The sequence below is a fragment of the Nymphaea colorata genome, chromosome 3, assembly GCF_008831285.2.
Source record: "Nymphaea colorata isolate Beijing-Zhang1983 chromosome 3, ASM883128v2, whole genome shotgun sequence".
Classification (NCBI taxonomy): Eukaryota; Viridiplantae; Streptophyta; class Magnoliopsida; order Nymphaeales; family Nymphaeaceae; genus Nymphaea; species Nymphaea colorata.
The window spans coordinates 22,707,711-22,723,342 of NC_045140.1; the positions used below are offsets into that span (position 1 = coordinate 22,707,711).

A 15,632-nucleotide genomic window follows, 5' to 3' on the forward strand; every position below is an offset into this window, starting at 1 on the left:
CTTCTCTTATTCAAGAAAAATTGAACTGTATGACATTATGATATAACGTTGAGCATAGAATTATCACGATGCACGCACTGGAGAGGGAACTGAAAGAAGAAATCCTCAGAGGCGGTCTATAAAGCCCAGCCTTATCATCTAAGAGATAATATGAGAAATCAACTGCGCTCTCAAAGCAAACCCCAAATCAATTTCTCTCTTGCTCACAGGTCTTGCATTTGAAACGCTGCTGGCGGTGGACCTACTTCACAGACGCCGTTCCGCTACTTAAGATCCAACCGCTGCTTAAGATCCAACAGGAAGGACAGTAGATGGGAGGCCACTATTAATTAATTAACTTATGAATCTGTTAATGGCGACGAGTTGGGGACCAATGAGGCGGGGCTGGACTGAAGTGTGAGGAGACGACCCTTGAGTCCAGCAGCTCCAAGATGGGAGCGAAAGTGATGCACCTAGGGGCCATGTACTGGTTAATGGAGGCGCCTCTCGAGATGGCGTACTCCATCAGCTTCTCAAACGTGCCGCGCTGCACCACTCTTATTTCAAGCGGCTCAATCGACTTGTCGCACACCCTCCTTATCTATACACTGAGTTGAGCTCTTCCTCCATGGCGAGGCAGCACTCCTCCGTGACCCCCTTCGGCATCAGCACCGGATCCGGCCCCTTGTCCGACGCCAGCTCGAAGAATACGACGTAGTGACCCGGTATGGTCTTCGTGTCGCATAGGTGGTGTACTCCACGATCCTTGTTTGGTTGTCCTTCATCAGCCGGTTCGACGCTGCCTCGACCGCCTTCTGCATGTCGGCCTTGTCGGACTTATCCGAGTCGATGCTGAGAGCCACGTTCTTCCTTCGGACAAAGTGGAACTGAGGGGCGGAGTTGTGGAAGCCGCTGAATCGGAGGATGTCGCCGACGCGGTAGCGGTACAGGCTGGAGTAGGCGGTGACAACGAGCTCGTACTCCTTGCCAAGTTGAAGGTCGGCAAGGTCGAGGAGCTCGTGTGGCTCGGCTCATGAGGCTGGTCCGGGTCGTGGGGAAGGAACTCGAAGTAGCCCATGTTGGGCATGATGGTGTAGGAGACCTCAATGGGTGGGAAAGTGGGTTCAGGTTGAGGCCAAAGTAGCACTCTAAGGAGACATACATGGTGCAGACCAGTGGTAGGCCGCCCCCGTAGTAGTTGAGTGTGGGGATGTACTGAGCCATGGCACCAGTCACAATCACATCAAGTTACTTGGTTCGAGGTCAGATCTTGGTGATGATACCTTCCTAGTTTTGGTCCGAGCGGTTGTCCCGGACAAACCTAGCAGTGTATGGGTCCGGCTTCAGCAGCTTGTCTACGGCGGATCGGATTGATGGGTCTGTGATCGTCGGACTGAGCGTGCCCGTTTCTATGTCGAGGGCGAGGTCTTGCCAGTGAACCTGAAGGAAGCGGATGGCGCGGAGGAGGCCTCAGGCGAAGACGGCGTAGACGCGGAGGACAACTTGGTGCTGCAGGAGGCCGCAAAGCATCTGCGAGTACATGCTCTGGAAGGAGTCGGACGAGAGGATGGCCTCTGTTAGGAGTCGGACGAGAGGATGGCCTCTGTTGGGCTGGTGTGGACCAGGTAAGGGTTGAACTTTCTGCACTTGAAGAGTTCGCTCTTGTAATAGCCGGTGAGGACGGGGCTTGTCGACAGGCCTCCTGGTACAACCTGCGTGTTCTCTGAACATCAGCTGAAATCCATGCACTGCACTTTACTCTTCCTTTTTTGGAAACACACACAATCTCTCTCCACCTCTGCTTGAAACGGGTGGAACAAACTTCATCTTCGTCATAACATTTCATATCTCTCTCTCTCTCTTCCCTCCCTTTATATATGCATATATAGAGATAGAGCATGTGTTGCGTGCCCACCTGCCTCCGCATGTACAGAGGCTCAGAGACGTCATAACCAGTTATGAAGGCAATTAAGTAGGCGGATCCCAAAACACATCTTCCGTTTATTAATCTTTTTATTAATATCATCCAATGCGAAGTGGACTCTAATAAGGGTACACAAAACGTTCATGAATAAGGGTGATAAATGCCAAGGCAAACGCGTACAACTGAGCAGATAGGATAGGGGTGCTGGCGATGCGCAGGATGTCAGGCTTGAGGTCGTCGTAGGTGACCATGGGGACCTTGGCCTTGAAGGTCTGGCGATCGATGCTCCCTCCGAGGTCACACCGCTGCTGCAGGTACTCAGTGCGGGCGTTCTGGCTCAGTATCTCCGCCAACACCCTCTTCTGCACATCGTCCGCATTCTTCGTCGCCTCCTCTATGAACTCCAGAAGCTCAACGTCCCTCCCGCTCGCACTCATTGCCTCCACACCGATCACAGAGAAACAGAGCACAGCGACAAGGAAATCCGATATGGACAAGTAAGAGAAGAGAGAGAGAGGGTTAGTTTTGTGGGTGGTGCAGAGGAGGGGGTGGCGGGGAAGAGTACTTATGAGGACCGGAAGGGAGGGCTCGAAGACCGCAGGTGAGGGACCACCTACGGGTGGGCACCGTGCATGTCGTCCGGCAGGCAGTGGTCCCAGATCCACGTCAGCAGGAAGGGAGTTCGCAGGGGCAAGGGTGGGCCCACCGCTGCCCTACCGGGTTACATGTAGTGAAACAAACTTCATTTAATGAAATAAACTTCATTATATTGCAGGTAATGAACCAAACTTCATTTAATGAAATGAACTTCATTATATTGCAGGTAATGAACCAAACTTCATTTAATGAAATAAACTTCATTATATTGCAGGTAATGAACCAAACTTCATTTAATGAAACAAAAGCCCCTAACTTCATTTAATGAAACAAACTGCAATACTAAGCCCTCAACTTCATTTAATGAAACAAACTACAATACCGAACCCCCAACTTCATTTCATGAAGCAAACTGCAATGCTGAGCCCCCAACTTCATTTAATGAAACAAACAGCAGTATATACTGAGTCCCCAACTTCATTTAATGAAACAATTTGCAATATTGAGCCCCCTTCCTTTTTATTAAATGAAGTGGCTGTTTGTGTGTCACAACCACATTTTTTGCTGTTTAATTGGAAGGAAGGGGGTCGGTCGCTGCATCGCCATGGTGATCACGGAACTCAAAATGGATTGGTGGGATATAAATGTGGTTGTTATACACCCCCAAGACATTGAACGCAAACATTTCTAAAGCTGCTTATAAATTAAATGTTTGAGAATTAAATGGAAATCAAACTCATAAACACCAAATTTTGCTGCATTTCTCTGTGGTTGTTTCATTCAAATATAGTCACCCACCGCCGTGACCTTACTCGCCCTTTCTTGTACTCGAATGAGTGTCATGGACGCTACTTTTGAATCTCTTTAAGTAAATTAGGTAAAGCTTTGTCACCCGCTCTTGGCTCACAAAAACCCTCGAGATCACTTTTCTCGTGTTCATTTGTCTCACGACCTTCTGTCACTTACGTCATGCAACCACATTTGTTTTTCTTAAAAGCGTGTGTTTGGTTGCATAGACGTGTGTTTCATTTCTCGTGTTCATTTGTCTCACGCTTTTAAGAAAGAGAAATGTGGGTGCATAGCGCAAGTGACTGAAGGGCAGCTGTGACTGAATGGTCGCGTTTGGGGCCAACCAAACACGTCTATGCAAGAAAAAGAAAAGGAAAAATTGGGTGACCTTGATTGGGACCAAATGTGTGCTTGGTTGGGTGCGGAAATCCTAAAAGCGTGAGACAAATGAACATGAAAAAAGTGATCTCGAGGGTTTTTGTGAGCCAAGAGCGGGTGACAAAGCTTTACCTAATTTACTTAAAGAGATTCAAAAGTAACGTCCATGACACTCATTCGAGTACAAGAAAGGGCGACTAAGGTCACGGCGGTAGGTGACTATATTTGAATGAAACAACCACAGAGAAATGCAGCAAAATTTGGTGTTTATGAGTTTGATTTCCATTTAATTCTCAAACATTTAATTTCTAAGTAGTTTTAGAAATGTTTGCTTTCAATGTCTTGTGGGTGTATAACAACCACATTTATATCCCACCAATCCATTTTGAGTTCCATGATCACCATGGCGATGCAGCGGCCGATAAAGCTGTTGTATCAGCCCCCTTCCTTTCCATTAAACAGCAAAAAATGTGGTTGTGACACACAAACAGCCACTTCATTAATAAAAAGGAAGGGCGCTCAGTATTGCTGTTTGTTTCATGAAATGAAGTTGGGGGCTCAGTAGTTTGTTTCATTAAATGAAGTTGAGGCCTTAGTATTGTAGTTTGTTTCATTAAACGAAGTTAGGGGCTCAGTATTGCAGTTTGTTTCATTAAATGAAGTTTGGTTAATTACCTGAAATATAATGAAGTTTATTTCATTAAACGAAGTTTGTTTCACTAACAGGTAATGAAGTTTGTTTCTCCACCGCGGGTGGCGCGCCAAGCGGCTGCGAACTCCCTTCCTGCTGACGTGGATCTGAGACCACTGCCTGCCGGGCGCCATGCACGGGTCCCACCTCCAGGCGCAAAATATTATCGCTGCTGTGCGTGAGGATGCACGGTGCCCACCCGTAGGTGGTCCCCCACCTGCGGTCTATCTTATAAGTACTCTTCCCCGCCACCCCCTCCTCTGTACCACCCACAAAGCTAACCCACTCTCTCTCTCTTCTCTTACTTGTCCCTATCGGATTTACTTGTTGCTGTGCTTTGTTTCTCTGTGATCGGTGTGGAGGCCATGAGTGCGAGCGGGAGGGACGTTGAGCTTCTGGAGTTCATAGAGGTGGCGACGAAGAATCCGGACGATGTGCAGAAAAGTGTGCTGGCGGAGATACTGAGCCAGAACGCCCGCACTGAGTACCTGCAGCAGCGGTGCGACCTCGGAGGAAGCACCGATCGCCAGACCTTCAAGGCCAAGGTCCCCATGGTCACCTACGATGACCTCAAGCCTGACATCCTGCGCATCGCCAACGGCGACCGCTCCCCTATCCTATCTGCTCACCCCATCTCCGAGTTCCTCACCAGGCATGCCTACCCTTTCACTTCTCCTTTTCTCTTGGTTCTTAGCTCTTTAGGGTTTTGAGCTTCTGTTTCTTGTCTTGGAAACCCGGTAAAAGCCTTTCAAGCGTCTTTCTCTTTTCTATTGGGTTTTGTTTTCACAGTTCCGGTACGTCCGCTGGTGAGCGGAAGCTCATGCCTACAATTCAGCAAGATCTTGATCGACGTCAGTTCCTTTACGATCTTCTCATTCCTGTCATGAACAAGTTAGCTCTCTCACCCTCTCTTCCTCGTTCTTCTCTCACATGTATAAGTTTGCATTTGCGTTTATCACCCTTATTCATGAACGTTTTGTACATCCTAATAAACTTCCACTTTGCATGGGATGATATTAATAAAAAGATTAATAAACGGAAGATTCTTTTTGGGATCCGCCTACTTAATTACCTTACTTAATTACCTTCATAACTGGTTATGACGTATTTGAGCCTGTGTACATGCAGAGGCAGGCGGGCACGCGACACACACACACATTTATATATATATTTATATATATATATTTATTTATTTATTTATTGATTTATTTATAGGGAGGGAAGAGAGAGAAAGATGAAATGTTATGAGGAAGATGAAAGTTTGTTCCACCCGTTTCAAGGAGAGATGAAGAGAGATTGTGTGTGTGTATGCATAAAAGGAAGAGTAAAGTGCATGAATTTCAGCTGATGTTTAGAGAACATGCAGGTTTGTTCCAGGACTAGACAAAGGAAAAGGGCTGTACTTCCTCTTCGTCAAGACCGACACAAAGACACAAGGAGGCCTGTCGGCCCGCCCTGTCCTCACCAGCTATTACAAGAGCGAGCTCTTCAAGGGAAGGAAGTTCAACCCTTACCTGGTCTACACCAGCCCAACGGAGGCCATCCTCTGCTCCGACTCCTTCCAGAGCATGTACTCACAGATGTTCTGTGGCCTCCTGCAGCACCAAGAGGTCCTCCGCGTCGGTGCCGTCTTCGCCTCAGGCCTCCTCCGTGCCATCCGCTTCCTCCAGGTACACTGGCAAGATCTCGCCCTCGACATCGAGAGGGGCACACTCAATGTGAAGATCACGGACCCATCAATCCGAGCCGCGGTAGCCAAGCTAATCAAGCCGGACCCGAACACGGCTAGGTTCGTTCGGGACAACTGCTCGGACCAAAACTGGGAAGGTATCATCACCAAGATCTGGCCTCGAACAAAGTACCTCGACGTGATTGTGACTGGTGCCATGGCTCAGTACATCCCCACACTCAACTACTACGGGGGTGGCCTACCACTGGTCTGCACCATGTATGCCTCCTCAGAGTGCTACTTTGGCCTCAACCTGAACCCACTTTCCCACCCATCTGAGGTCTCCTACACCATCATGCCGAACATGGGCTACTTCGAGTTCCTTCCCCACGACCTGGACCAGCCTCATGAGCAGAGCCACACCGAGCTCCTCGACCTTGCCGACCTTCAACTTGGCAAGGAGTACGAGCTCGTTGTCACCACCTACTCCGGCCTGTACCGCTACCGCGTCGGCGACATCCTCCGAGTCAGCGGCTTCCACAATTCCGCCCCTCAGTTCCACTTTGTTCGAAGGAAGAACGTGGCTCTGAGCATCGACTCGGATAAGACCGACGAGGCCGAGCTGCAGAAGGCGGTCGAGGCGGCGTCGAACCGTCTGATGAAGGACAACCACGCAAGGATCGTGGAGTACACCAGCTATGCCGACACAATAACCATACCGGGTCACTACGTCATATTCTTCGAGCTGGCGTCGGACAAGGGCCCGGATCCGGCACCGGTGCCGGTGGAGGTGATGGAGGAGTGCTGCCTTGCCATGGAGGAAGAGCTCAACTCAGTGTATAGACAAGGGAGGGTGTGCGACCAGTCGATTGGGCCGCTTGAAATAAAAGTGGTGCAGCGCGGCACGTTTGAGGAGCTAATGGAGCATGCCATCTCCAGAGGCGCCTCCATTAACCAGTACAAGGCCCCTAGGTGTGTCACTTTCGCTCCCATCTTGGAAATGCTGGACTCAAGGGTCGTATCCTCCCACTTCAGTCCAGTCCTGCCTCATTGGTCCCCAACTCGTCGCCATTAACAGATTAATAAGTTAATTAATTAATAGTGGCCTCCCATCTACTGTCCTTCCTTCATTCAGCTCCCTCTCTAGTGCGTGCATCGTGATAATGCTATGCTCAACGTTATATTATAATGTAATACAGTTTAATTTTTCTTGAATAAGAGAAGTGTATGGTTGGCTTGTTCCCCACTCAAAGGTTCCAAAGGATGTGCAGTATTTTATGTCCAGAAGGCGCAAATTTTCAAGTCCAGTTGTCGTTTTCGTGGCGCAACTACTGAAGCATTTCTTATTTTGTGCCTTTGTGGGGAAATTGACAACACCCTCGCCTGGATTTCTTTCTTGATGCGGAACTCTACAGGCAAACGATTAAAATGCTTCTACTTTTGGCAATCCCCATCAAGCAGAGGGACAAGGACGGAAAGAGATGCTTCTTTCCTGCATAAGAACACATTGCACCGGCATAAGTCGCAGCACGCATATTACATAATGGATGCGCAAAATTTTAATTACTCGTAGCTGACAAAGCCACTTGATTTCTTTTGGGAGTATTTAATACTTGTTTTATTTACGGTAGTATCTGTTCTGCTTGAGAAAAGCTGAAGGTAAGACTAACGTGGGATGCATGAATTTCAGAGCCGCAGTTTGGCGTCCGCTTATATATCGGCATCCGTAGGTTTCCGTCTACCACAAGCTAAGAGAGCATAATGCTCCAATGCGCATGTAACTATATGACGTATGAGATCGCAGCACTACCTACCTTTGATGAGGACGCAAGCGTCTTGTTTTAGAAACGAAAACATTTGTGAAGTTTAATCTGTCAATATGTATTAAAGAAGAAACAAGTTGGCAAGTAAGCCCATATTCTGGCTCTTGCATCTACAGATCCACTAACAAATCAAAAAGAAAGAGAGTCTGCGCTTAATCTTCCTTCAAAGCATGTATTTGTGAAAATGTTCTTTTAAATTCTGTAAAACTGTGCTCGAGTTAATGGAAGAGAAAAGAAAGCGATGCGGTCCCTACTCCCTATACATGCGTTTATGTAACCAAAGCTTACAGGGTACTCTTTAATATATATATATATATATATATATATATATATATATATGTTCACTCATAACCATAGACAATCGAGATAAAACCAATGAAAAAAATAAATGATTTAATGTTAGATAATGAATGTACTCATCACTTTTTCCTATTTGTTTTTCATTCAACCGCTTTTTACAATAGATTACGCCATCCTGAGTGAGATAAGTGATTTTACCACCGCTCGGAAATTGCGCAGAGTGGCGCTAGGTCCTCGATCGGCTGCGCTTATAAAACCGTGACTTATCTTAATAAAAGAGGCCAAATGTCAAAAGGAAATCGACTCGAGGAATGGCCGAGTTTGGTTCTCAAACAAAGATGATTTGGTGAGCACAAAAAGAAAAAGGTCAGGCTAATAAAAAGGTCCTCCACAATTGGATTGCCTTGTGTGGTAAGTGATGACAGACATCCTCTTCCCTTGGCCGAGCCATCAAAAGAGAAGTGACTCAAGGCAGACAGAAGCGGACCACCCGAGGAATAACCATCCACAGAAGCGAAGGGTCCCAACTACAGGATGTTGTATAGAGAGGATGGACGTGATAGCTCAGTTGGTAGGGCAGAGGACTTAAAAATCCTTGGAAGGGTAAAGACTAGTGAAGTAGCGGTAGGGAGTCGGAAGAGATGAGTCCATGTGTTGGACGATAGGCTACAGTCTTCTTCCATTACAGGAGAAGGGCAGCGTCCGCATTGTTGGACCGGCTTCGTGGGTTTTTAATTTCAAATCTTGTGGCCTTGAATCAACAGCTTTTGCAATTAAATAAGAAGCCATCAAGCTGATTCATATCCACCCATTTTAGGCTGTATTGAATTTAATCCTTCTTTGACTTATCATATATTTGGCAGATGAATCAAATGCAAACCTTTCTGATCCAAACTTTTTATTTTAACAGTTGCGATATTTTGGGCTGTATTGGATTAATCCTTCTTTGGCTTCTCATATATTTGACAGAACTGAAATAGATTCTAAGTTTCATATTGTAAGCGATTCACCTTCCTAGAGGCTGAGAAGCAAGGATATTAATACACCACATGAGGGAATCCACAGTGGAGCAAATGCAAATCCTTACCATCTAAATTTATCACATGAGACAATCAATTGTGAAGCAAATGCAAATCCTTGTCTTCCAAACTTAATTTTTTGGTTGCTGCGGTGTTTCAGGCTATATTGAATTTGATCCTTGTTTGGCTTCTCATATATTTGGCAGAATCGAAACCAATTTCACATAAGGCAATCCATGTGGAGCAAATGCAAATCTTTATTAATCAAACTTACCACATAAGGCAATCAGTTGTGATGCAAATGCGAATCGTTATTATCCAAACTTAACTTTTGGTTGTAGCGGCGTTTTGTACTGTATTGAATTTAATCCTTCTTTAGCATCTCTTATATTTAGCAGAACTGAAACTGATTTTTGGTTTCATACTTTAAACAATTCACCCTCCCTAGAGGTTAAGATAGAAGGAGAAAGAATGAGGGAAATCAATACCAACATCAAAATGACTCATTTATGTGATATTTAATATCATCTAAGCTTCTCTCCCTCCCTTTTTTTATTTACATTACAAATCTTTAAGTATTTTCAAAGGTCATTAGTGTGTGACTATATATATATATATATAAAGAGGTAGCTACTAGCCGCTTATATGTCATATTTGATGGAAAATTGTTTAAGCTGTTGATTTTAAGAAAATTCAGTGGTGTAAATTAATTGAAAAATGAGAAAAAAATGTCCCTTACTGAAGAAAACAAATGAGCTTCATTGATTGAAATTTTTGTCTCGTTAGAGCAGTATTTCAATATGTTGAAAATACAACTACTTTTTTTAGTATGATGGACCTTCTTAAAGTCATTGTTGTAGACAATTTCCATCATGTCTGACATATTAAGGTTTGGTATGCAACTGTTTAATATTATTGAAAAAAGTGCTCCTCTTTGAGATGTTACAAGTTAAGAAAATAAAGAAAAGTCTGCAAACCTGTGACAATAATGACAAAATTTCGGCTATCCATTAGATCTAAAAATGATATTCTTTATCAAATTCTTACTACTTTTGTAACTTCCATCAATGTTTCTACCGTAGTCGCAAAAAACAAGTTCTTTTCAAAAAACGTTAAAAAAAAAAACGGGGTTTTAACGTGTTGTTTTACTTTTTCATTTTTTCAGTTTTTTTTAATGCTAAACAGTTTTTTTTTTTTCATTTTCTATTTTTTATTTGTTGCAAATCTTCTTATATTTTGATGTTTGTGTTATTAGTTTCTCACTTATTTTACTTTTGTTCATTTTTAGTTTTATAAATTTTTAAAAAATTTACCGTATTTTTCTCTCTTTTTTTAAGCTCGCTGTATTATATTCAAGAAAAACCTCGCCGTTTAAAACTCCAAGACGTTATTTGTGTCTTTGGTTTCTACATATCTTCCCAATGAAAAGCTAAAAGGTTTAAAACTTAATGTCAGAATACATTCGAGAGAGTCTCTCATTGCCTCCCCACCTTCCCTTTCCCATCTCTCAGCTACAATTCAAACAAGGGTTTGATTCACATACTCTCTCCTAAAAATCTAGAAAATCAAAAATTGCGAAAAGTTTTTCTACTTTAATTTCTAAGATAAATGTCTCAAAGTTGAAGAGAGTCTTTAGGGAAAAGAAAGGTGACGACGAGTGAGATAGAGATAGACAGTTCTATGTAGGAGCAGAAAAATGAGTTCTTCTCATTTACTCACTTTGTGTTAGATTACGGCAGATATAGATACAGTATACTCATGTGCCTGAAGAGTATGTACATATAACAAATACACAGCAGGTGGAATACAGCAGGAGACAGTTGTGTTACAGCTGTCTTCTAACTACATTCCGAGCCTTCTAAAATAAACTCCTAACATTCTCCCCCTCAAGTTAGATCTTCCAGATTTTAAAGACTTAACTTGCGGCATAACTTGAGTTAACATGTTGTGTCTTTATAATTCATGACTGAATTTTTTCTGTTAAGAAACGGCAGTCCACTTCGATGTGTTTCATTCTCTCTTGAAACACAAGATTATTTCCAACGTAAATTACAGCCTTATTATCACAACAGAGACTCATTGGTTGACCTACGTTTATTTTCATGTCTTGTAGTAAGTATTTTATCCATAACAGTTCACAGATAGTGAGTGCCATAGCTCGGTATTCACTCTCTGCACTTGATCTGGCATGACTACTTGAGCCCGTATAATGATTTCTTTAATTTGCATACATGTAGTTCAGTACCATGTTGCGTATGTAGTCGTTGAGGTAATTCCATATAGATCTCTTCATTTAGGTCTCCGTGAAGAAAAGCGTTTTTCACATCAAGTTGGAACATTGTCCAATTCTTCACTGCAGCTACTGAAAGCAATATTCGTAGTGAACACATCTTTGCAACGGGGGAAAATGTCTCATGATAATCAATACCTTGTTCTTGTGTAAAACCCTTAGCTACAAGTCTTGCCTTGTAGCGCTCCACCAGTCTACTACTGTTATATTTGATTTTATATGTCCATTTGCAGCCCACTAATTTTTTGTTGGGAGGTCTATCAACTAGCTCCCAGGTCTGGTTTTTCTTCAGGGCTGATAACTCCTCAGTCATTGCCTTCTTCCATTTCTTTTCAGTGCTAGCTTGTTCATATGTATATGGCTCTCTTTCAAGACAGGTATCTGCATTAACTTTATCATTTTTCTGAACATGACAAGTATCTGTGTTAACTCTGTCATTTTTTCTGAACATAATATGTACAATAGCATCATATTTGGATGGTTTTATTCTTATTCGACTGCTTTGAACATTTTCATGCACATCATTTTCTGCCTTTTCATCAACCAGATTATAACTACACGTTATGATAGTAGGTTCTATAATAGTAACATTTGCATCATCATTTTCATTCACCATAGAAAGTGATATAAAACGCATAAGATTCTCCCCCTTGTTAGAAGCATCAGGTACAATTTCAGTATAGAAAGGTGTGTTCTCCATGAATTTACCGTCCCTCGATATATACATTTGTTTCTTATAGGGTCAAAGCATTTATATCCTTTCTTGTTAAATGAGTACCCTAGAAACATACATTTAACAACTCTCTTTTTAGTTTGTTTCTTGCACTCTCTTGTAAGTGAACATAAAAGACACAACCAAAGATTCTTAAGTGTTGTAAAGAGGTGGGTGTGCCATTCAGAATTTCTAGTGGGCTCTTATTACCCAGTTTGTAGCTCGAGGTTCTATTCATAACATGGCAAGCACATGCCACAACTGACACCAGAACAGTGGTGGGACATTCATGTAGAACATTAGAGACCTACCAATGTTTAACAGTTGTCTGTTTCTTCTTTCACCCATCCTATTCTGTTGGGGTGTTCCTTTACAGTAGTTTGATGTAAATCCCTTGTTTGCTTGAAGTCTTGAAATTCAGCATTAATGTATTTTCCTCCATTGTCTAATCTTAACGACTTAATTCTTTGATTGTACTGAGTGACTATGTATTGGAAAAATTGCTTAAACGTAAGAAATACAACACTTTTCCTTCTCAAACAATAAATTCAGGTAATTATAGATTTGTCATCAATAAAAGTGAGAAAGTATTTATATCAAAATTTTCCAGTTATCGGGGCTGGTCCCCATACATCAGTATGTGTCAAATCAAAGCATGATTCAACAATATATTCTGAATTAGTAAAAGGCAACCAGGTCATCTTTGCCAAGGTACATGCCTCTCATCTACTAGAAATCTAGAACCTAGAAATATAGCCAACAAAACTTTATTTGAAGGATGACCACCTGTGTACTGTCATATCTGAGCATCCCTTGCAGTCTTTATTGCAGTGTATACTATGGATTTCTACTCTTGAGTTAGGTAGTACAAACCGTTTGCTTCTTTGCCTTCACCAATCTTCGTTTGATTCTTGCTGTCTACTAGTGTCATATTTTTTCTAACGAAAAGTACGTAGCAATACAAATTATTATGTAGTTTGCTAACAGATATCAAATTTGTTTCACACTTAGGTACATACAATATGTCATGCAATATAATATGATGATTTATGTAAACAGAGCTATACCCTACTGCAGATGTAATAGATCCGTTAGCTAGTTTAACTAATATTTGTTTGTCATGCTTGACATCTTTTAGCAATTCCAGACATGCAGTCATGTGATCTATAGCTCCACTATCATTATCCACTCTAATCTATTGGAATAGCCAAGAAAGACAAGGTAGGATTTAACTTTTTATGTTTTTTCTGTTTCCTGCTTAGTTGTAATGCTAATTACTGTAGTAATCTGTTTGAGCAGCATGTGAGTGCAGTGATTCATCTTCACGTCTAAGTCAGAGTTACGGGCCTGTCCTCTTCTCTTCTTGGACATCTGTTTAGGTTCCAACAACGTTTCCTGTGTGTCTTGTTTTTTACAGTAGTAGAGAATATGGAACTTCCCACAACCGAACTAGTGTCTTTGAGTTGTTCCATCTCTATGTATTTGAGCTCTTAAACAAAATTTACAACAAGTGTTTTTTTCTTGATGTCATCAATTCATACTCGCAGGTCTTCTCGGCAACGATGGAGACGAAGAGGTAAGACATGAGGTCTTGACTTTTCATATATTTTTTCAGTCATTAACTGTATTTTCTCCATTGTCTAATCTTAACACTTAATTCTTTGATTGTACTGATGACTATGTATTGAAAAATTGCTTAAACGTAAGAAATACAACACTTTTCCTTCTCAAACAATAAATCAGGTAATTATAGATTTGTCATCAATAAAGTGAGAAAGTATTTATATCAAAATTTTCCAGTTATCGGGCTGGTCCCATACATCAGTATGTGTCAATCAAAGCATGATTCAACATATATTCTGAATTAGTAAAGGCAACCAGTCATCTTTGCCAAGGTACATGCCTCTCATCTACTAGAAATCTAGAACCTAGAATATAGCCAACAAAACTTTATTTGAAGGATGACCACTGTGTACTGTCATATCTGGCATCCCTTGCAGTCTTTTTGCAGTGTATACTATGGATTTCTACTCTTGAGTTAGGTGTACAAACGTTTGCTTCTTTGCCTTCACCAATTTCGTTTGATTCTTGCTGTCTACTAGTGTCATATTTTTTCTAACGAAAGTCGTGCAATAAAATTTTATGTTTTGCTAACAGATATCAAATTTGTTTCACACTTAGTACATACAATATGTCATGCAATTAATATGATTTATGTAACAGAGCTTACCTACTGCAGATGTAATAGATCCGTTAGCTAGTTTAACTAATATTTGTTTGTCATGTTGACATCTTTTAGCATTCCAGACATGCAGTCATGTGATCTATAGCTCACTATCCATTATCCACTCTAATCTATTGGAATGAGCCAAGAAAGAAAAGGTAGGGTTTAACTTTTTATGTTTTTTCTATTTCCTGCTTAGTTGTAATAGCTAAATTACTGTAGGTAATCTGTTTGAGCAGGCATGTGAGTGCAGTGATATCATCTTCACGTCTAAGTCCAGAGTTACGGGCCTGTCCGCTTCCTCTTCTTGGACATCTGTTTAGGTTCCAACAACGTTTCCTGGTGTGTCCTTGTTTTTTACAGTAAGTAGAGAATATGGAACTTCACCCACAACCGAACCTAGTGTCTGCTTTGAAGTTGTTCCCATCTCTTAGTGTAGTTTGAGGCGTTTCTGTTTTGACAACGAACACATGTTTATCAACAAGTGGATTTTTTTCTTGAATTTGTCATCAATCTTCATGACTTTTCGCATGGTTTCTTCTCGTTGCACGATGGAGGACGAAAGAGGGTAAGACATGAGGATCTGACTTTTCATATAATCAAACTTTGCTCCAAGACCGGCAAGAAGCTTGAACACATTATCTTCGTTGGCTCTTTATTTCAACACTTCCATATCAATGATGGTGGACGATGTTGGGATAGTTCATCCCACATCGCTTTAAGAGAGCAAGGTACACATGAAATTGTTTCTCCTTAGTAAGTCTTGCAATGCCTTGTTGTAAAAGATAGACTCTAGCCATGTTTTGGCCTTCACCATAAATCTTTGCTAGAGAGTCCCATATTTCTTTGGGCGAATCAAGAAAGAGAAAGCTCTCTGCAATGGCAGGCTCCATTGAGTTTGGCAGCCATGACCATATAAAAGGATGAAAATTGTTAAAAAAAATTGTAACGATAGAAAATTATGAAAACCAGATGCATAAATTAGTTTTTATGTTATTGTAACATTGGCAAACTTTGGATTTCACAACATCTAAAATTTGATGCAAATATTAAAAAAATCATCATTTTTATTATTATATTTTCATACATTCTGTATTTATCTGTGTGGTTAGACAAATTCAAGTAACCAACTTAAAACATGCATTCAAATAAATAAATAAAATTATATATATATATATATAATTTTAAATGGCCTCATTATTTTATCATGTCAACCGGATCAATTAATAATCAGCCA

The 15,632-nt window shown here is 41.7% G+C and overlaps 1 protein-coding gene and 1 pseudogene across 1 annotated transcript; one reads left to right on the plus strand and one right to left on the minus strand.

The window, feature by feature from the left end:
• Nucleotides 1-349: 349 nt before the first annotated feature.
• LOC126409912 (probable indole-3-acetic acid-amido synthetase GH3.1) lies at nucleotides 350-2,340 on the minus strand (annotated as a pseudogene).
• A 2,383-nt stretch (nucleotides 2,341-4,723) lies between these two features.
• On the plus strand, nucleotides 4,724-7,175 carry LOC116250400 (probable indole-3-acetic acid-amido synthetase GH3.1). The gene is made up of 3 exons (XM_031624027.2): nucleotides 4,724-5,010; nucleotides 5,148-5,249; nucleotides 5,725-7,175. The coding sequence occupies exons 1-3, from the start codon at nucleotides 4,724-4,726 to the stop codon at nucleotides 7,100-7,102; spliced, it is 1,767 nt and encodes a 588-aa protein (XP_031479887.1). The 3' UTR covers nucleotides 7,103-7,175.
• Nucleotides 7,176-15,632: the final 8,457 nt, after the last annotated feature.

Coding starts and splice junctions, on each gene's coding strand:
- LOC116250400 (XM_031624027.2), top strand. CDS start 4,724: ATGAGTGCGAGCGGGAGGGACGTTGAGCTTCTGGAGTTCATAGAGGTG. Junction 5,011..5,147: donor ATCTCCGAGTTCCTCACCAG/GCATGCCTACCC, acceptor TTGTTTTCACAG/TTCCGGTACGTCCGCTGGTG. Junction 5,250..5,724: donor CTCATTCCTGTCATGAACAA/GTTAGCTCTCTC, acceptor GAGAACATGCAG/GTTTGTTCCAGGACTAGACA.